At 51.3% G+C, this 22,279-nt stretch overlaps 1 protein-coding gene across 1 annotated transcript in view; it reads left to right on the forward strand.

The window, feature by feature from the left end:
* TG (thyroglobulin) overlaps positions 1–22,279 on the forward strand; it is a 216,739-nt gene that overhangs the window by 163,333 nt on the left and 31,127 nt on the right. Inside the window, exons 42-43 of the mRNA XM_006912929.2 lie at positions 18,088–18,252; positions 19,262–19,429. Coding sequence (XP_006912991.1) covers positions 18,088–18,252; positions 19,262–19,429 — 333 coding nt within the window. The remainder of the gene's footprint in view (positions 1–18,087; positions 18,253–19,261; positions 19,430–22,279) is intronic.

A 22,279-nucleotide genomic window follows, 5' to 3' on the forward strand; every position in this document is an offset into this window, starting at 1 on the left:
CTTCCTTATATCGCTGCTGCGTAAACCCCATAGCAGAGCTTCTGGCCCTGGCTCTACTGTAGACAAGGTATTCATTGGCAGGGGCTTTAAATAGTGGGCATCAAAGCCCCTCTACAGAAAGGAGCTACCCACCAACTTTCCTGGGCAAGACACACTGCCGCTTAGCTGTGCTACCATGAGAAGAAGCTAGAAAGGTTATGAAAAACAGGTTATAGATTAAATTTGGCTAAGAAAACATGACAACCGAATGCAATGAAGGATGCTCGATTGGCTCCTAGAGCAAGGGAAAGGGAGTAGGAAGAACGTTATCGGGGTGGCGGGGTGGTGTTTAAATCTATAAACAGCATATTAGATAATATTGCGCCGATGCCAGTGTCCTTGGATATGATAATGACATCGTTAGGTGGGAAATGTGCTCGTTCTCGGGAGATGCATGCTGATGTGTTTGGAGGACAAGTGTAGAGCGTCTATAACTTTCACACGGTTCACGGTTCAAAAGGAAAAGAAATATAAGCAAATACAAATGAAGAGAAAGAAAATGAGAGAGGCAGGAAACAAACGTGGCAAGATGTTACTGTTGGGTGAATCTAGGCGAAGGTCGTATGTGTGTTGTAGTATTTCAACTTCTTGATGGTTTTAAAAGTTTCTAATATGATAATATGTGGCTTCCTATTCATAGCATGTGGGTCTCAAGCAGGAAAACCCAGGCTCCCGGTGCCTAAGGGCTTATTAGAGGTAGAAACTGCTGGAACATCAACTTCAGGCAGGACTGCCTGGGAACTGCCTGCTTGAGCTGGGAGTGCCAGATGACCCTGCTGGGGCTGCTTCTCAGACCTCTGGCCACCTCCCTCTTCAGAGAGATGACAGAGCAGAGTGTCCAGTGACTTGCCCAGAATTCCACAGCTGGTCTTAGAGCAGAGCCCAGGCCAGTGTCAAGGGCTGGTGATATACAGCCTGACCCATCAGGGCCGACACAGCCACCGGGGGACAGTCATTTAGAAACCTCACTCACTGTAGTTATCGAAGATGCATTAAAAACATCAGGCCTGCTTCTAAATTTAGAACAAACTCTGTACTAGATAGTTGCTTCCTTAGACAGCTTATAAAAATATCCGCTGTGCGCAGGGCCCCCCGAGAAGGAAGAGAGGAAATCTTGCAAAAGACTGAGTGTGGAGCCCGAACGGGGAAGAACAGCCTGGCAGAAATACACAGGAGTGGAGTTTTAGAAAAAGGGGTGAGGACCAATAGTCAAACGGCATGAGCTCCGTGGCAACTTTTCAAAAAAACATTTATTGCGAACCTACTATGAGTGAGACTCTGAATTCATTCCCTCACTCAATCATTTATTCAGTAAAACCTCACTGGGCTTCTTGCATGACTGGAATCCGGCCGTGCACAAGAATCAGCAAAACCCTGCCCTGATTGAGTGTGCTTTCTCCGGGGGAGCCATGAAGTGAAGACGTAAACATGGCAGCTGTCAGTTATGGAAATAAAATGGTCAGGGCGACAGAGACCAAAGACGTTACTTCTCACAAACAGTCAGTGGCGGGAGAGATGGGCTCTCCATGGAGGTGCCATTAGCTGAGACCTGTAGGAGGAAACAGAGCCAGCCTGGGACAAGCCAGGGCGCGCGAGGCTCATGCGGAAGGAATTACTGCCTTAACACAGGCTTTGGGGGGCTGAGGGAAAGACACTGCGGGCCCCAAGAAAGCTCCAGGTTCGATGGTGGAGGCAGATGGCTGATAAGCAGGGACCATCGAGCGCTGTTTGTTAAAGGACACAGTTCAGTAGGAGAAGTCGCTGCAGAAGCAGCAGCTCAGGACTTGGAGCCTCGGGCTCCAGGGTTGCAGGATCCGCACCACCCACTTCTATTGGGTAACCAGGTGACCTAGAGGACACGGCTGCTAATGTCCCCTGGCCTCGATGTTTCATTGCCTTCCTTTGTCACCCTTGGTGTAACTGCCAGGAAACAGAGTTAAGTTGGCTTCCAGTGGATGGGTGGAGGTTGGAGCCCTCACGTGGCTAGGGGTCCCCCCTGCCAACTACCTCAAGCATAAGTACAGAGTCAGCCCTGGCCCGGTGACCACGTGTCGGGAGGCCAGGCCTTAGAGCTCACGAAGACACCCAGGTCCATCTGGGTAGAACGCGCTTGATTTCCGGAGGGCTTTGTGAATTAACTAGCTATTAGGGCCCAGCTAATGGCCACAGGCAGATCAGCAAGATGCCTATGTGGGTTGAGTATTGCTCAATTAAGTCCCATGCTGCAGTCGTCACCTTATTGGAGTTAAATGTTCCACTATGTGAACGACTAGCTTTGCACACATATCGTCGGGAGCCAGATGTTACATTCCCCAGCTGGGGTTTTGGCAGGTCTCCTAACCCCAGCGATGAAGCCCATTTCTCCAGCTGCAAGTCTCAGGGGCTCCAGGTTCTAGGAGGTAAATGTGACTCAGCTTCACGTGGCAGGGATGCAATGCTTAAGCTCCACAGTTTACAGCTTGGTTCAGTATTACCAGATTCCTAGTTTCACTCAAAATATTTTTTTTCTTCTTTCTACATAAATGCTGGAAAGGTTAGAAGACGAAAAAAGGCAACCTCGAAGACTAGTAAACTCCCTCTCAGTGGAGAGATGCAAGCGTAAGTTAGTTCACTCAGGAGGGAAGTTCAATAAGCATGTGATGAATGCAAAGCATTGTACTTGGTGCCAGGAAACCATCGATGGGATTGTTTGGTGCCAGGAGGGGTTAAACCTCCCGAGATCTCACGCAAGCTAGAAGTTCTCCGAGAGCCAAGTTTATGCCCCTTCTATGGCTGGAGAAGTACTGACGCATTTATGCATCCGATCATTTATTCAACAAATATTTGTGGACCACCTGCTTTGTTAGGTGCTGTTCTAGGCGCTGAGTTAGACAGACAAACATGTAATAATTTAGAAGGCTGCTGAGGGAGTGAAGTCAGGAAGAAGAACTCTCACCTCGGAAGAGAGCTTGGAAATGAGCCCAAAGCGACACCAAAGTGAAGATTAACAGGAGGATGATCAGGTAAAGCAAACGGCAAGCGCGAAGGTTGGGGGCTGAAAACACTTGGCGTGTTCAAGAGCAGGAAGAAGAAAAGGGACCGGTATCTGGAGAGTCAGGAAAGAAACTTGGCTGCTGCTTATGGTGCCTATTTGTTCTTACTGATTACTCTGTGTGTCTAGACTCCTCCTGAAGAAACCAAGGCTCCTGAGTTTAATGCACCTGCTCTAGGTCTCCCAGGTGGTGAGTGACACCGCCCAGCTCTAGATCAATAGCCTGCGGAGGTGAGCTCACCGTCACTATTATGCTGCCCCCCTACCGCGTCCGCCCACGTCCCAGCGCTTCGCTCCAGCCTTGCATAAGCAGACGAGACTAGGTCCCGTCACCATCCTGCTCAAGCCCCCACCACAGACCCCTGTTTCCCACACGACAGCTCTGTGCCTCTTCCCGGCAACCATGCTCATCCCAGTTTGTTCCCCACCCCCTCCCATGATGACGTCCCCACTCCAGGCTTCCGTGCCCCACTCACCACAGCGACTTCCTGTGCCCCTCTGCATTTCAGACAGGCCCCCACTTGACCACTTAGTTGACCACGGCCTGTTCTCTACCTGTGTGGGGTGCCCTCCCTCCTGCAAGGCCCAGCTCAGAGCTCGCCTCACCCATGCGTGCTCCCAGACCTCCCATAACAAAGGGCGTGGCTCCGTCCTCAGAGCACCCCTTGGAGTTTCGCCTGCCCCACGGGAACGGGACGCATGCGTATTGGAGTCAAGAGCAAGAGAGGAGTTCAAGATATTTGGGAGCTGTGTGACCTTGCAAAGCTGCTGAACCTCTCTGTGAGCCTAAGCGGAGGTAGCAATCGTCCTTCCTTCCCGGGCTGTGAGGGTCTGTAGAGAAAGCGCAGACTGATGAGCACAGAGCGAGGCACACATCCACTGGCTGTGGACGCCGCCCTTTCCTTTCAGGCAGAGCATGAGCTTGGAAAGGCAGGGACACGGCGACATGTGGCCGTGGAGCCTAGCGCCGGGCCTTGCCCCAAGGAGATGCTCCGTACTTATCCATCGAAGAAATGAACAGATGAAGGTGGAGTATTGACCTTCTGAACAAAAGCACATGCATTGTGAATGTTGACTTCTTCCTCTGGGGTAAATGATGAACTAACCATGAAAATCAACCAGGAGAGAGCAGACTCCATCGCGTCTCTCGAGATGGGAGGTCTTATTTGTGGAACCCTCTCTAAAGCTGGATAAGTGGCCCATCAAGTGGATGAGCTGACGTCTCTAGCTGGAGTGGGCTTAAATGTATATGTCATTAGAATCTTTCTGCGTGTCTTTGGGAGGCCTCTTGGCATGGACTGTGTTCTCGGGAGGGAAAAAAGTAGAAGCTTTGTTTCTACTGTGCAGACGGCCCTGCTGGGGTGCGTTGCACAAGCGTGTTGATTTACTAGAGCATCCTCTTCTGTAGTTGCTCAATCCAACCCCCCTGCATCCTCTGTGCTGGGGGGTTGGGGGTGCCTTGCTCTGCTTCTCAGTTTCGTGAAGGTTGATGGAAAGGTCAGTGGGTTTCCCAGAACTTGGGAAGGTCTCTGGGCAGGGCCCAATTTCAGTCTGCAACCTGGCAGCTTTGCTCTCCTTGCTGGCTTCCTCCAGATGCGCTAATCTATGACCTCCTTTATTTCCTAGATCTAACTCAGACATTCACTAATTTTAATGAATAGTATATTGAATGAATGTTAACCTCGGGCCAGGCATGAGGCCAAGCTCTGGGAGGATAAGGGTGACCGTGATACACGCCCTGCCATCTCATCCTCCCTTGGTGCAGATAAGTCTGTTTTCTGGGAAGGGCACAGAGATCCTAGAACTCTGCTGAGGAACAAAGACGGATCAGTCTTCCCATGAGAAAGAAGAATCATACACGGGTCTCTCATTAACACCTTCCTTTCCCACCTCTATGTTGATATGACTTCTAAAAACAGTACGTTCTGTGCAGGTAGGTGGCCCAGCTGTTTTGTCAATGATTGACATGGACAGAAGAATCATCGAATATTTACTAAGAGGAAGGGCGGGAAGAAGGGAGGCTGAATGGGAGAGAGGGACAGCAGAGCGGGTAAAAAAGAAAGAAAAAAAGAAAAGAAACCTTCCTGCTTGTACGTTACAAACTTCCTCGAAGCCTTAATCACCTTCTGCCTCCCTGCAGCACCTGGCAAAAGAGCTGCTCAGACACAAGCCAGGAACTATCCAGGCGACAGACTAGCTCTCAACATGCGGGCAGGCTGCGTACCAGGGAGACCAAAACGACTGGCTGGATGGTTAGTGACAAGGCCTCTGCAGGAAGCCTCCCACGTGACCTGAGCCAGCGCGCTTAACAGCTCCGACCTGCTATTTTCATCTCATAAAAAACAAGAATGATAAAACTTGCCCAACCGCCTCTAAATGTGCTTTACCACCACAAGATGAGGTTAAGATCTATAACAGAATTAGCACGGCTTTTGTGAAAATCCCCTCTAACTCTCACTCTGTGATGCCTTCATATTTCTGGGAGATACGCTTTTTCACTCGTGACAAGATTCTGTTGTCGTCATCTAAAGAAGACCAAGCTCAAAACTGGCATCGATGGAATTTAAAATGCTGTCATCCACTCATGAGCATCTGGATGGGTGTGAAATTGTCAGCCAGTGTTTATTCCATTACCCACTGAGCCAAAACTAATTATACCCAGCAGCACGGGCAGGGGGACGGGGGAGGATAGACAAGCTCAGTGGCTTAAAATAGTCTCGGCCAAAGCAAAATTTTAACTCCCAAATCCATCCTTACCTAAGGGAAAATCTTACGCTATTTTTTCATTTTAGTTCGAGGGGCTGTGACTTTATAAATAATAAGAACTGATCTCCGTCTAGTGCTTTACAGGTTATAGTTTTCAAATCTGTTATTTCATTTCGCTTTTGTAAGAACTTTATGAAATATCAATTATGATTTTAATGACTTCTACTTGTTGGAAACCCAGTGCATGTACGCACTATACATGTTATCGATTCATCTCAACAAGCTAAGGAGGTGAACGTTCTGATCCTTTTATACGGAGAAAACCGAGGCACAGAGAACTTAAGCAGCTTTTCTAAGGACACACAGTCCCTAAGAGGCGATGCTGGACTTGAACCTGGGTCATGGGCCCTCGATGCCGCTCCTTGAGACATGGTTATAACCCACTTTGCAGATGGAGAAGCCAAAGCCCCGAGCACAAAGCCATCGCCAAGTTGTCAGCACAGGATTCAATAAGATTCGTCCCGAAGCCAATGTTCTGTCCATTTTTCCTACGAATATAATAATTGATATTTGTGTTAACCTAACCGATTTGAAGGGGACATTGGTGGGGACGGTGTGAAAAGGACTCCAGGGGCTGAGCCGGGCAGGGCTTCAGCATGTGCCCATTCAGTTCACAGAGAGGCACCAGCGCCGTGGCAAGAGTCCCTGGGAGTATCCACGCAGAGGGTTTGGGGAGAAGGTTCTGCTTGAATTTCGGGCCCCGGGAGGCCAGGCCCATCCTCCTCGCAGGGTGGGGCTGGGCTCAGACCTCACAGCAGCTGGAGCTAATACGAGATCAGGAAGTGGGCACCACAGTGGAAAATACTGAGCCATTCTGAATACACGAGGCAAATAGGGGTGGGGCGTGGGGTTGGGTGTGAAGCCCAGGCCCGAACACACGGACAAACAGCAGGACCGGTCTGGCTGTTGAGGAGATAGTTTGCCCTCAGGAACCCAAGAAGTGTGGTTCGGATATTACGTGGGAGCCCTGAACAGCTCCTTTCCAGGGGCGGGCCCCTCTCTGCAGCCCAGTCTCCCCACTGCTGTGGCCGGACGAGGATGCAAGCCCAGCACCCCCTAACTGAACTCCCCCGGGCAGCAGCTCCCTCACTTATCCCTTTTAACGTGGCACACGGGAGGCCCCTCTGAGCCAGCGCCCTGCTTTGCAGTCCTGCCTCGGCACCCTGTCCCCTCCAGGGACATTGAGCCAGTGCCAGGCACCGTCTCTCATCTCCGCTGTGCTCCTGCTCCGTGTGCATGGAGCCACCACCAGCCGTGTCCATGAGACCCAGGCCACACCTCCTCGTGTGCTGTCCGGAGAGGCCACCTGACCCCCTTGGCCCACACTGCCCTTCCCTGGGGCGGGCATGGCAAGTCCTTTCTACTGGTCAGAGGCTGGTCAATGAAGGAAGGAGGGAGGGAGGAAGAAAAGAGAAGAAGGCAGGAATGGAGAAAGAGGCAGTCCGTAGGTGACTGGAAGAAAACAATAATTGGGACATGGCTTTCTCGCGTCTAGAAGTCTGCTCATTTCGACTGTCTCTCAACACTCATGTTTCTTGGGGTAACCTTTCATACGTCATGACCAACTGTAGGCGCCCAAACCTGCAGGAAAACAAGTGGCTGAGCCCATCCCATGGCGCAGAGTCGGAGTGACAAGTCTTCGGTCCGGGCTGGCTTCCTCCCGGCCTGGGGACGCCGGCCAGCCCCTTGCCTCTCTCGGCTTCCGCTTCGCCACCATGAAACTGACACAGGGAAACAGCCCTGGACCAGGGCGGCTAACCCCCAGGACTGCCGCCAGGTGTGTGCGCACACCGACCTTCACCAATCCACGCCACAGACCTAAGGAGGACGGAGAAAATCCTGCCTTTGTGAAACGGAATTATCGAAGTGAATTGATTTGTCCAAAATGACAAGGCCGCTGATGAGGGACAGCGCAGACATTCGAACGCCAGGCTTTCTGATTTCCAAGCCCAACTTCTTACCACTTTGCTACACTGGAAGTCGTCTTTGGAGTTCGTAAAGGAACGACAATGCAGAATTCGTGAGTGAAGTGCCGGCATGTGGCTGTCCTGTGGGCAGCACCAATAGAGCTCGGAGCAGCAGATGTAAGGGAAGCCAAGAGCACATTTGCTCTGCACGAGGCTGTTCCCTCCCACGGCACGTTCCATGGATTCCTTGCAATGAGTCTGTGAGGCCAGCACTTCATGCTGAGGGGACTGAGGCTTAAAAAGGTAATTAATTTTTCACAGTCAAAGAACGAGGAGGTGGCAAAGCCGCAGTTGAACCCCAGACTGTCATCCTCAAAGGCCAAGACTTAACCTCTCTCTACACAGTTCCAGCTGGTCTCTGAGACAAAGCTACAGAAGCAAATGATAGGAAGGAAACCCCTAGGCACTTTTATGAGTTATAATTATAAAGTTATTTTAAAAAGGCAACGTATACCCAGTGTGTGTACAGGGTGATACCTTTGCCTGGGCAATCAGTACTTTTCAAGTGCCAAGCATTTAAATGGCTTCTGACAGCCAGAAGGTGACTGAGGCACTTAGATGTTAATGTTTGCGACAGATGGAAAAAAGGCATTTTGTCAAGTCTGCAGGGACCTGGAGGGAAAACATAGCAGGAGAGCAAGCTCCGTCCTCAAGGGGCAGAGCCAAGGCCCTGTCCCTCTCCGTTTTTCAAACTGTGCTGGGGAGGTCCCCACAATGAATGCCTGAGTTAAAAGGGTGCAGCATATAGCTCAGCCTCATGGAGAGCAATGTTGCCAAGTGACCGGAGAAGGGGGCTTGAGGGCAGGTGGTGGCCTCCATTCCTGTCTCTTTCAGCAAGTGGAGGCTGGTGGTGCAGTGGCTTTGCAGACAAACAGCCTGAACCCACTCCCAAGCAGTGAGTGACCTGGGGCAAGTCAGGTACCCTCTCTGAACCTCTGTCACTCTTTAATAAAAGGGGCACAGTCATCCCTCCCCGGTGCAGAGATTGTTTTTGCGCACCATTGAGAACATTATGCAACGTGTTTAGAGCACAGCAGGCACCCACTGCCTGCTGGTCCCTTCCTTCGCTTTTCTCCACGTGCAGGCACAGTCAGTGGGTGATTTAAGTTTGCAAATAAAAGTTCACCAAGGTACAACCTTCCTATAGGGCAGTTAGGCAGCACATGGAAAAAAAAGGTTTTAAAAATACTTCTATTTAGAATGCAAGGTGGGCCTCCTGCCTCTTGGGTCAAGCAACGGTTTGACTCCAAAATGCACAAGCAGCAAAGAAAAAGTAGATGCCTTGGACCTCAACGAAATTCAAAACTTTTATGCTGCAAAAGATACTGTCAAGAAAGTGAAAAGAGAACCCACAGGATGCGAGAAAATGTTTACAAATCACATCTCTGATAAGGGACTTGTATCCAGAATATATAAAGAACACTTAGAACTCAATAACAAAAAGACGACATAATTTACAAATGGAGAAAGGATCTGAATAGCTATTTCTCCAAAGAAGATATATGAATGGCCCGTAAGCCCATGAAAAGATGCTGAACATCGTTAGACATTAGGAAAATGCAAATCGGAATCACAGTGAAATACCAGTTCTTTACCCACTAGGATTGCTATAATGCTGATTTTTTAAAAAGGCCATAATAAGCGTTAGCGAGGACGTGGAGAGCTTGGAGCGTTCATACATTGCCTGTGAGAGTGTCCAATGATGCTTCTGCTTTAGAAAACATTTTGGCGTCTTCTCAAAAGGTTAAGCATAGCGTTCCCATGGGACCCGGCAACCCCACTCCTGGGTATGCAGCCAAGAGAAATTCAAACACACATCCACACACGAAAAATTGAACACGAGTGTTCAGAGCAACACTCTATAATCACCAAAAATGGAAACAGCCCAAATGTCCATCAGCCGATGAATAAACAGAATATTGTATCTCCAGACAATGGAATATTCTCCAACAATAAACAGAAATGGAGCCCCAGTGCATGTTATAACACGGGTGAAGTGAGAGACGCCGGACACACAAGGCCACGTATTGTGTGATTCCGTTTATATAAAATGTTCAGAACAGGCAACTCTAGAGACAGAAAGTACATTAGCGGTTGCCTGGGGTGGCAGTGAGGGTGGGGAATAGGGAGGGACTGCTGACGGGTGCTTGGTTTCTTCGTGGGGTGATTAAATGTTCTAAAATTAGATTGTGGTGATGGTTGCCTGTGACTATGACTAAAAGCCATTGAACTGCGTGCTTTATGTAAATGAGTGAACCGTATGATATGTGAGTTATATCTCCGTAACACCATTTTTTTTTAAAAGTTAGCTATAGAGGCCGAGAAACGTAGCTTAAAATATAATGTGAATGTTCATCATACATATATAAAACAATAATATCTTCCTTTGATAAAGATTTTCACATAGTATCTGTTTAAAGCCCACGACAAGATGCTCAGCATTATCAGACATTAGGAAAATGCAAATCATTGAAAACGAGACACCACTTTGTGGAAAACTAATATATGTTATGTAAATGGCTCATTCAATACATTTTTATTATGTCTTGAAAAAAAAGCATACCTTCTGGCGTTTGAAATAGTCTCGGAAATTTGTAGGTGTCAGCACAGAATGTTATTCACAGCGACGGTTAGGTGAAAAAGACAGGGTCAAAACCGATGTGATCTCACTTATTTCTTACATATAAACACACACACGCACACACACGAGACACGCCAGGAGGCTCACATTATTCGACAGTCCTCCTCCTCGATTGGGAGGTTTACGTATAATTTTAATCTTTGCTTTGCTCACCTGCATTTTCTACCATGGATTTTTCTGTTGCTCTTTTTGCTTTAAAAACTGCAAAAGTCGCTCTGCTTCACCTTTCAATAAGCTAGGGGAACACAGATGGAGGGAGAATAATATTTCCCAGACTTTTTCTGGGGCGTGAAGAGGAGTGTCCCTCTGGCCGGCCTGCGAGGAACATCAGGCTCGCTTGTCTCAGTCAGGGCCACCTCCCTCCTTCCTCGGGGGTCCTCCTTCTGTCCCACCTCTCGTTCCTCCTGAAAAGTCTTCTTAAAAGGTCTCAGCTCTGCCACTTGTCCTCTGACCGGCTTATGGTATACGTGAGAAGGACTGCTTTCCTCTTGACTAGAGTTAGTTATGTTTCAGTTTGGAATTGGTCTTTTAAATGTACTTAAATTTCTTTCTAATTAAAATGTTAATAGGAATTTATTGGGAAAAGGTTAGTATAAAAAGCCAATAAAACCCTCCCATTGTTCCCTCACCTTGAAGTGAAAGGAGACTCTGGGAATCAATAAAGTTGGACCATTCAAAGAACCTGGTGGAGTGGGAGGCAGTGGGGAGGTGGTGAGGGGGGACAGCAAGCCCAGGAATGTCACACGGCCTCTGCCATCGGCGGAGGCGGCACGGAGTCACGAGAAAGCCGCAGCATCGTGGAATCAGGACATCTGGGTTCTCAGCCTCTTTGCCTGGTAGTCAGGTTCCTAGACTTCGTTGACACGCTTATCTGCGTACGCCCCGAATTCTTTCTGGGTTGAAGTCCGAAATGCAGAAAGGATGATCAAATAAGTCACGTAGTTTACACCTGGTAGTAGCAGGTTCCCGGACTTCGTCGACACGCTTATCTGCGTACGCCCCGAATTCCTTCTGGGTCGAAGTCCGAAATGCAGAAAGGACGATCAAATAAGTCACGTAGTTTCTTGGTGAATAATACCGGCTCTTCTGACTTCACAGGGTGGTTGTGGGTATTTAAATGGGATTGTACAAGCCAACGCTTTATATCAAGCACAATGTGGTAGAGTTGTAAACGCCTATCAAAGCGACAGAGCATGGATTCTGGTTTGTCTCCCGTGTGGCTTTTCCAGGCTGCAGGCATAACAGGGACACGACGACGTGTCTTCTGGCACCGCAGTGTGAGATGCTCTCTAGTCGGCACTCCTGCTGTGGGAGAAGCCCGGCTCTCCCAGGCCCTCTCACTGTCCTGGCCACCCTCGCAAGGATCTTGATTACGAGTCGCCGTCCACCAGCCACTCAGGAGCAGGATGGGACATGAGGGGCTGCGTTAGGCTTGGTTGCCGTGCTTTCCAGTTGTCGGTAGGACTGCGTGGGGAAATAGTTCAAGCTGTATCATCCCGGAGCGGCGACTTTCAGTCCCAAGACCTTGAACAAACGACCTCCCACTCCGTGCCTCAGTCTCTCCATCTGTAAGCGGGGATCCTCGTATTTATAGGGTTGTGTGGGGGCCACATAAGAAAAGGTGCATGAATGACCTGGCTCTCGAAAAGTACTCTATAAATTTTTTATTCTCTTCCACCTCCCTTTAAAAGTTATATAATTTAAAGGTGGAAAGATGGAAGCAGAGAAAGGCGGAGGGGTCAGGAGAGCTCAGAAGGTGTCCCCCAGCAGGGAGGAAGCATCCCCACGTGACACCGCGCCCCTGCTCGGCTCTCGGTGCCACAGAGAAACCAGGCTGCCCGTTGTCCCCGCAAGCGTGGCTTCCCGCAATCAGCCATGGTTTATGAAGAACAAGCCCACTTTTCTACACTGGGCATTGTCTTCGAAGTTTTAAGGAGAGCGGGGATGCGGCGTGCGTCAGTGGAGTGTGGGCGTGCTGCTGTCCTGCGGGCAGTGCTGATGGGCTGAGTAGTAGTGGCTGGGGAGACATGACGGAAGCCAGGAGAACATCTTTCCTGCCCCCGGCACTGCGCCGATCCCTCCCACGGCATCTTTTGTGTACCTCCTGCGACAAGTCTGTGAGGCAGGCGCTTCGCGGCCGAGGGGACCGAGGTTTAAAGGAGGGAAGTATTTTGTGCGCACAAACACACCTCTCCGTAATAGAAGGAAGGCACTCGGAGAGCCGGCCTCCCACCTTCAAGCCTGACCTGTCGCGCGCACCTCACCTGGGCGAGGATTCGTACCTGGACCTGGTTTTAAGGTCCTTCGAGGCGAGAACGACCCCTCGGCTGATCTTTGAGGGACATTAGCAAGGGCTAAAACTGTACCCTCCCTTTCCTCATCCAGATCCCCTGGGCTTTCACCAAGTAAAATCCAGTAGCTGCGGGTTCTGAAGCAGGAGGAGGAAGAAGGGGGTTGTGGAGGGAGGGGAGCAGGAAGAAGAAGTGTTCTCTTACACCCGAAGGCCAGCATTTCGCATTTTGAGACGAAAGTTGCATTATCATCCCTTCGACTGAAGTTTTGCCAGAGCTGAAGGGCTACGAATTAGAGTAAAACTTATGCTTTCAGGGATCGAGAAGGTGATTTCAGTGTCGGAAACGTTAAATAGAATACGAATACTAACTTGGATGAAGAGCAGTTAAACAAAAAAACAAAAACAAGTCTGTCTCTGCTTTAGGTTCCAGAATTCTCTCTTTGCAGTCTTGGTTGCTGGATAGGATCCCCTAATTCAATTCATCTATGATATTCTGGTGGCAACCTGCCAGGTGGACCCATGCCCAGGAGGGGGCCTGGTTCAGGGCAGCAGAGGGATGCTCTGGTTCATGACTCACCCCTTTCCCCGCTGCTGGGCCCCCGGTCCCAGACACCGCTGTCCCCGCTCCACCTCACCCAGCCACGCACTCCAGCTCCGTCCTGTTCACTACTATCCAGGGAGGCTGCTGTGTGCAAGCACTGAGCCCGTCCGGGGGGTGAAGACATAGCCACCTGACCTCTGCCACGGGAAGTTCCTCTTTAGGAGGCCTCCATGCTCAGGCGTTTGCTGAGAGCCCACTGAGACCTTTGTGCCATTTCCAGCACTGAGGATACGAAGACAAATGACTCAATGACATCCCCCCCAACCGAAAAAAATATCTTCTGTAACACTCTGTTCAAAAACCTTTGCTGCTTCCTCGTTGCCTGTGGGATGCCTGCCCCGCCCCCCATCCCCAGCACTGGGGTTGGCTGCCCGCTAAATCGCATCTCTTGCTTAGGCTGGATTTAATGCCCTCTCAACTTCATTGCTCACTACCCCTCTACGCAAATGCCTCTCTTCACTCAGGAAGATGGATCTGTCTGTCCATCCATCATCCATCCATTATCGGCCTCACTCACATAGTCACTGGCTCACTCACTCAGTACAGATTTTTCTTGAGTTCCGGACCCTGCGCTGGGCATGCTGGGATGCTTGGATGAGCTCCTCTCCCATAACCAGCTCCTTTGGGCAACCAGGCCCCTGAACCCACCTGCCATCCCTTCCCCACCCCCCAGGAGAGGCGCCTACCCTCTTCCTTTTCCTCCAACTATTTCCTCCCGTCAAAGTCCACCCAAGTTCTTCTTCTGTGCGACTTCCCCCAGGCCACCCTCGCGCTCAGCAATCTCTCCCTCCTCTGAATTCTCAAAGCGTGAGAATACCTGGCTATCTCTTGACCCTGACAATGGAAAGCCTCATCTTGAGGCCACTGCTATGTGTGTCCTTCTGGATATAGAATGTATTTCAAAAAGCAGATGTGAGCATGAGCATGCCTCTAAGATGGGGGTGGCAAGGGACTTGCTACCTGCCAGCCTAGTCTCTAATGCGGGAGTGGTTAATTAAGTGACTTTTTAGGCCACGAGAAAAAGAATTTTAATGATAATTATCGCCATCGTTAATACGTGCAGGGAGCTACTGCAACGGCTCTGCATGGACTAAATCCTTGCTTCCACGTGGTGCCTGCGGGGCACCGAGCTCCCCAAACATTGCCTCTTTCCCCGTGAGGTGAATGTCACCGTCCCCCTCACAGACAGGACACCCATGTGTGAGGGATGCTGGGAAGGCACCTTCTGTAGACTCACTTTCCACCCGGAGCCACCTCCTTGGACTCAGTGATGCCCCAAGAAAGACAAACCAAGCCCCTCCTCATCGTTTTTGTGGTCAGTGACTTCTTCATGGATGACCTGTGCCTGGGTCCTCCCGGGAGACTCCGAGGTGTGCATTTCAAGAAAGTCTGAGTGTGTGTGTGTCTGTGGCTGTGTGTGTGCATCCGAGTGTGGGTGTGCGTACGTGTGTGTCTGTGTGTGAGTATGTCTTTCTGTCTGTGACTGTGTGTGTGTCTATGTGTGTGCTTGGACGGGGACAAGCCCTAGCTCTGGGGTGACCTACCAAGGTCACCTCAATTAGTATCTTACAACGTTCAAGACACCTCACGATGCTCAGAGGCTCTAGGGAGAAAAAAATACTGGTCAGCCATTGTGGTTTTGCCCTGAGCTATTTTTAAATTTAAAAAAAAAAAAAACCCTCATTGCCATTTCATAGATAGGTCAGATTTAGATAAAGCGCCAGCCCAGGGCTTAGGGACCGCCAGTATGACTGGGCAGGCCAACAAAACCCTGCTCCTCCAAACCCTCACGGGGCAAACGGCACACAAACTTCCCCCGCCCCCCACGCGTCTTCTCTTGTGGACACCCCCAACTTCTCTGCACCCTCACGATGACTGTGAAGTACGGCTTATCATTCCCCCCCACAGATGAGAAAATCGAGGTCCCCCAGATGTCAGTCGCATGCCCAAGGTCACTTCATCAGCGAGTAACAAGCTGGACTTTGAACTTGGTCCTTCTGCCCCTGAAGCCCCTGCTCTTCGCCCAACTCTGCACCGCGTCCCCGCCCCCTCATCCTGTGTCTCCAACCAGGTGCTCTAAAGTGAGGGCCGAGCTTGCTGTTGGCTCGTTTAACCACTGAATTTCCATGAAGAAAAAGGTTTCCTCCAGAAAGATCAATGAAAACAAAACACTCTGAGAGGAAAGTTCTCTAAGCTGTCTTACAATATCGGTGTAACCCGCGCCCCTATCCACGGCCTCGCCACGTCAGGGCTCTGGCTTTTATCACTGTGGACAATGTTGAAACATGAGGGGAACCCATCCCCAAATCCACATCTCCCTGCAGCCCCACTGTGCGCAAAGCTGAAGGCAGGGGCTCCTGCAGTTTGCCAGCTCAGTTTGCAATTTAGAACAGGGGGCTTTGAGCTGGGAGCATGTGTGTGTGTGTGTGTGTGTGCGTGTGTGTGTGTGCGTGTGTGCGTATGCGTGTGTCTGCTGCCTCTGGAGACAAAGCACATCCAGTGGTTCTCAGAAAGGCCAGCCCTGCCATCCTTGGAAACAAACATGTGGGCACAAGGACGTCACACTAAGGCTAAATCTCTTTGACCCTGTTTGGCATCACCATTGCTGAATTCCTGGGCCTGGGGTGGCTGAGCATTTTATTTTCCCTGCTGCTTATTCTCATCGCGAGCCCGGGACTCTCCTAGTTTACAGATGCTGACGCTCCGGGGAAGCCACGTGCAGGAGATCAGCAGAGCAGGAACCTCGCAGCACACCCGGCTGACGACAGGGGTCTGAGCTTATCTAAATGGGTTGAGGACAGGAAACGCCATTGTCATGAACGCTGCCTGCTCTGTCTTGAGTCTGCAGACCCGGCTGCCAGCCCTGTTCTGAGCAGCCTGGAGCTCTTGGACACACTGTGGCTGTGCCAGGATCACCCCCTCCACGCTTCCCTCTCCCTCGGTTTGGCTTCAGACTGTCCAGCCCCTCCTCTGACTCTGGCCACAAGGTCCCTCCTTGGACCTGCTAACCACGTAGAAATAACAGGGATAACAGTGCTACCGCCTTTCACCAACGGCCTACCGGGTGTACATGAAAGGTCGACTCGCGGCTCGCGCTCAGAGTCTGCCCCTGCCTCTTACAGGCCCTAGCCCCGTCATCTAAAAACATGAGACGGTAATGTCATCTGCCTCGTGGGCAGGCGGCGAGGCAGATGGAAGTCTGTACAGGGAAGCAGTCCATCGAGGCTGGCTCTTGTGACGCTTTAGGCATCTCACCCCAGAGGTGCCACGTGCAGTCGACGCCTGGGCGTCCACATTTCCCAGGAGGGAAAGGTGTTGAGTCACTGGTAAAGTCCTCGTGTGGTACCAGAGGCCAGGTCTAGGGCACAGAACTTCCGCCCCGTGCTGCATTTAGCTTCTGCGATTCAGAGCCCTGCTTTTCGTCCCGACTCTGAAGCACAAAGCCACTGGAACGTTCTAGGGGCAATGCTGGAATGTGCTCCCTTGTTCCAGGAGACACGGCCAGCTGAACGCTCAGGAGGGGGGGTCTTCCCCGCTGGGTGTCTGTCTGGTGTCTCCTTCACACGGTCCCTAACAGCACCAACAACCCCGATGAAGGCGAGCACCCCACTTTACAGTTTACATTGCACCTTACAGCAATGACCCCCTTAGTGATCGGTGACAGCGGCTCCCGTTTTGTGTCTGAGCAGACTGGGTCCTGTGTTTCTTCGCCAACGACCCCGATGAAGGCGAGCACCCCACTTTACAGTTTCCAGAATGCTTCCTCCACCTTACAGCAATGACCCCCTTAGTGACCCAGTGACAGCAGCTCCCATTTTGTGTCTGAGCAGACTGGGTCCTGTGTTTCTTGTAATTTCGGTTTCTGCTAGTTTTAGCTCAGGGGAGGGCCTAGGCTGGGAACGTCCACCGAGGGGTCAGCCAGATCAACGCTCTCTTTACGCTGCATTGAGAGGGTTTGGCTCAGCTCAGGGTCATGCCACCTTGTTCCGGAAGTAACAATGCGTGTGGCACAGTGTAGGGGTTGAGAGCACGGCCAGAGGTGGGCCGCCTGGATTGGGGTGCCGATTGTCACGGCCAGAGGTGGGCCGCCTGGACTGGGGTGCCGATTGTCACGCGCCAGCTGTGTGATGTCAGATAAGATTGGAGCCACCACGGTGCATTTTTTTTTTTTTCTTCATGTGCCTTAATTTCCTCCTGGGACCCGACTCCCACCACCTATGTTCTTAGAGAGGACGTGCTATCAGCAACCCGCAATGTCCACGGAGACTTGCGGTGACTTTGCCGGCACAGTGGACTTCCACAGAGACTGTTTTCATCACCTCCCGGGCGGGCATCTGTTTTAAAGTCCACGTCTGTCTTAACTGGACCAGGAAAGCTCGCTATTTAAGGAGCCCCAGGAGGTGTAGCGGGGGCACGGTGCCACCTTTTGCACAGTCCTCGTCCCAGAGGACAGTTCCGATCTTTGTCCCTGTTCGGCCACCATCGGCCCTTCTGCATCCAAACGCAGCTTCGCTTCACAGCCAGCCCTAAACCTGTCCAGTGCCCTCACTTCACAGGTGAGGAAACTGAGGCCGAGGGAGACGCTTGTTCAAGATCACGCGGCACGTTGACGTGATATGGATCCATCCTGACCCCCCAAATGCGTGTGACGATCTCCGCGAAGGGTCCAGGGACTCCTGAGGTCTCTGGGCTGAGCAGGGGGAAGGAAGTGGTCTAGATCATCAACCTTGACCCTGCTTTCTCTTCCAGGGGGGCTCCGTGCTGTCCCCCGCTGCTGTCATCAGCCAGGAGAGGGCTCAGCAGCAGGCAGTTGCTTTGGCAAAGGAGGTCGACTGCCCCACCTCGTCCGTCCAAGAGATGGTGTCCTGTTTCCGCCAGAAGCCTGCCGATGTCCTCAACGATGCCCAGACCAAGGTGGGCACTGGGGAACAAGCTGGGGAGGGACACTCTCTGACCTTGTACCAATGGAAAACCAGGCCTATAAAAGAGACAGCCCCCATCCCCAAGGCCACACAGTAGATTGATCACCAGCTAGCGCTAGAATGCAAACTCCCTGACCCCTGTGCTGTGCACAGACCCGGTGTGTAATGGATCCCACGTAGGTACTGACGGCCGACATATCTCTGAGCCAGTGGGATTTTACCAGTGAAATGGGAATAATAATGTGGACTTTATAGAGTAGCAGAATAAAAGGAAGTGACATATGGGAAGGGGCGTGCCTGTGCTGGGACTGTGGTGGCCCTCTGTCCGGTCACGGCCACACGTACTGAGTGTTCTGATCATGCTGCAATGGTGTTGGGCCACCCGCCCCTTAGAGAGGACAGCCGTGTGCCCCACTCTCCTGCCTGCAAAGATCCTGCTCGCAGCTCACAGTTCCAGGCTGGTCCTGACGTTAATGAATGGACCCTAGCAGGAATAACTGCTGACATCTGAGCTGATGGCTTGATCCCTTCAGCAAGGAGCCTGGACTCACAGACCTGGAGTGGGTCTGATCCTCAGTTCCCCCAAATGTGAGCTAGTTGGATAGTGGCCAAAATGATGAATTTCTCTGTCATGTCCTGCCTTTGGCCACCACCCCTTCTCGATCAGTGTCTCCTCCTTCCTTAGTCATACACCTACAGGCTCAGGTTTACGTATTCTTCTCTGTGGATCTGTGTCACCTTGACAGGGAGACTCTGAGAAGCTCCCCTGGGGACCAACCATTGCTCAGAGCAAGACTCACTTCCTGCCCCTGGCACTGTCCCCTGGTGTCCTGCCTGCTTGTTCTGATTTCCCCATGGAGCCCCAGATGGATAACCAGCATTGGTGTTCATAATGGTCAAGACCTAATTAAGTGAAGCGATGCAATTGACGATTTCAGTACCATTTGTTAAAAATGGATAAAACCCACGTAAACAGTGGCACCTCTCTGCACCCAATGCAGCTCCTGGCTGTGAGTGGCCCTTTCCACTACTGGGGTCCCGTGGTCGATGGCCAGTACCTCCGACAGGCTCCAGCCACAGCGCTGCAGAAGCCTCCACGGGCGAAGGTCGATCTGCTCATCGGGAGTTCTCAGGACGACGGGCTCATCAACAGAGCGAAGGCGGTGAAGGTAGGCAGGGAGCAGGCCTCAGAGGCCCTGCTGGGTGTGCTCCGCCAAGTCCCACCTTGGTCAAGAGCATCGGCTTACTTGCTCGTTTACAAAACAGTTGCTGAAAAACTACGATGTGCAAAGTCTGCACAAGGGGCTTGGAAGGCAGCAAGGGGCTTGCAGAGCTCTGAGCGACACAGACACAGTCACATTCACACGGTGCATCTGTGGATGAATCACTGTGGGAAACAGCGAGCAGAGGCCGACCGAAGAGCTCTGTACCTGCAAGGTTCCAGGGCACGGATACCCCTGTCCCACGAAGGACACTTGTCCCGCTGAGACTGGGGGAAGGAGAGGCAGGTGCGTGAAGAGGCATCATCCTCCTATCCTGGCCGGGAGCCCCAAACACCATCATTCCAAGCTGGTTGTCTTACCCGGGACAGTGGGTACCACACATCTGGCTAGAGCAGCTTCGTGTGGCTTGTTGTCAGCGCAGCCAAGTGGGAGTAAGTTGTGAGGTCATTTATCTGCCTGAACACACACTTCCTTCTTTGACCAGACGTCACCTCCCCTAACTAGGACCTGGCTCACACTGGCAGAAACCAAACACATGCTCCGCAATACACCCGCCCCTCCTTGTCAAGCCTCTCTTGACAGGCACATTAGGTTGTCGGACCTGGGATGGTGGCCCCAGCGAGGACACGCACACTCACAGCGAGGACACACACACTCAACGTGGGGCTGTGTCCGACTCTATCAAATACGAGGCGGGTAACTGGAATGAACAACAACAACAAAATCATTACTGCAGATGGGATCTCACCTTCTCTTGAGTTATTCTATTCCCTCGAGTAATGTCTGTCTCACTGAGGGGACATGATATACATTCGAGGGTGTTTATTGTGGCATTAATTATCGTGGCAAAACATTAGGAGAGACTCAAATGTCCATTAACAGGGAAATGGCTGAATAAATTAAGATACACGCAAACTACTAGATGTTATGCAGATGGTGAGAGAATGAACTAGATATTCTCCATTGGCTTGAGGAATGCCTGCGATGCATTGCTGAATGAGAAACAAAACCAGAATGCAGAGGAATGTGGAACGAGGTAGCATTCCTGATCCAACCGACCTGCATCTCTCTGTAAACGTGCAGATGTGCATAATTTTATGTTTCTATGTGAAAGGGTAATGGTGTGGAAAGGTATACAACAGGCAATTAACATTGGCATTGACGTGTGGCAATGTGAAAGAGAATGTTATGAATTTACTATTACTAATATAACTATATGTACATGTATGTTACGTATAACATGCATAGATATTTGTGTGTGCGGATATGTACATGGAGGGAGGCGTGTGTGTGTGTGTGTGTGTGTGCGTGCGTGCGTGTGTGTGTTGGAGGCGGGGGAAGGCCCAGAGCACAGCTCAGTAACTATTAAGTTCCATCCAGTCAACTTACAACCCTGGAGAAAGAATATTTGCTCCTGATCCATCTCTACGCTTTCTGCCGGGTACCCGCATATACCGCAGCCTTAACTCAAGGGGCTGCAACTTGATTGCTGACCCAGACTAACACCCAGGAAGCTCTGAAAAGGAGCCACTCTGAGCCACTAGCCCTCAGCCTACCTTCTCAAAAATAGGGGATGCTCAAATTACTTTTGAGCAAGCCCCCCATCCGTTAAAAAATAGTAAGCATAGTCATTTAAGTATAAATGCTATACATGAGTACTCCTGTACTAATATGCACAATTATTATAAAACATTCATAAAAATAAAAATTAAAAGCATGAGAAAGAAACATTCTTACATTCGTGCTGCAGCCTCTCCATACTCCAATTCGTATCTACCTGTAAATACGTGACTGTGTGTAATTTTACATGTTTCTGTGTGACAGGAAAGTGGCTGCAGACATTGCCCCCTAGCCTGGCCATACTGGAAAGATGTGGCCTTGACCCTGAGCCCTTTTCCTTGCAATGCACCATTGCACGTTGCCCCGAGGGGAAGGACGCGGGAATCCTTGTGCAGATGGGGTTATATCCCACAGCTGTGGTTCTTTGGACCCTGTGCTGAAAACGTATCCCAATCATCTTTGACTTTAGAAAGAGAGGAGGAATAATTATATCCCCAGGAGGCTGGGGATCATCCTAGACAGGTGTGGGGTGGAGGGAGCAGGCCCTGGCAGCTACTTCCCACACCGCTCACTGCGGTGAAGAGGCCACCCTTAGGGGCTGGAAGGGGGCGATCGTCCTGGAGCGTTTGGGGCTGCGGGTGGCCGAGGGTAGCCTGGTCTGCACTGGCCGATTTTCCCCGCGTGCTGTGAGGGGGTGGCCTGGTCATGCGGGTCCCCTGTCAACCCAGGTTCTCTCCCAGCAGCGTGTTTGAGAGTTTTCCAACTCTGTCCGCGATCTCCGAGCCCCTCGCGTCAGGAGCCTGGGTCCAGGGAACAAGGCATTTTCGTTCCTCTTGCCGTGTCTCCCCCGGACGCTTTGAAGGAGACACTTCCATGGTCCACTTGCAAGGAAAAATGTCTGCCGGGAGGAGCTCGCTGGCCACAGAAGGACGTGGCTGGGAAAGCGTGTCCTCCAGCCCAGCACGGGGAAGCCGCTGGGAGGGCCCGGCAGGGCAGCGTCCAGCCCTCGTCCACGGCTCTCATCTACACCCCGGTCCCGGGCAGTGCTCCCTCCGCACGCTTATTCTTGGTTAGACCGTCCCTCTCATTCCCCTGCGAACACGCACGTGTGCGGCCGCCGACTAGTTCTCGTGAACTGGGAGGAAGTGGGGCCGGACTCATGGCCGGTTGGAAGCCAGCTCCACATTTGCAGTGCCACCGACAGGCCGACAGCTCCCGGCTCGAACTTGGGACTGG

Source organism: Pteropus alecto, unplaced genomic scaffold (genome assembly GCF_000325575.1).
Source record: "Pteropus alecto unplaced genomic scaffold, ASM32557v1 scaffold105, whole genome shotgun sequence".
NCBI lineage: Eukaryota > Metazoa > Chordata > Mammalia > Chiroptera > Pteropodidae > Pteropus > Pteropus alecto.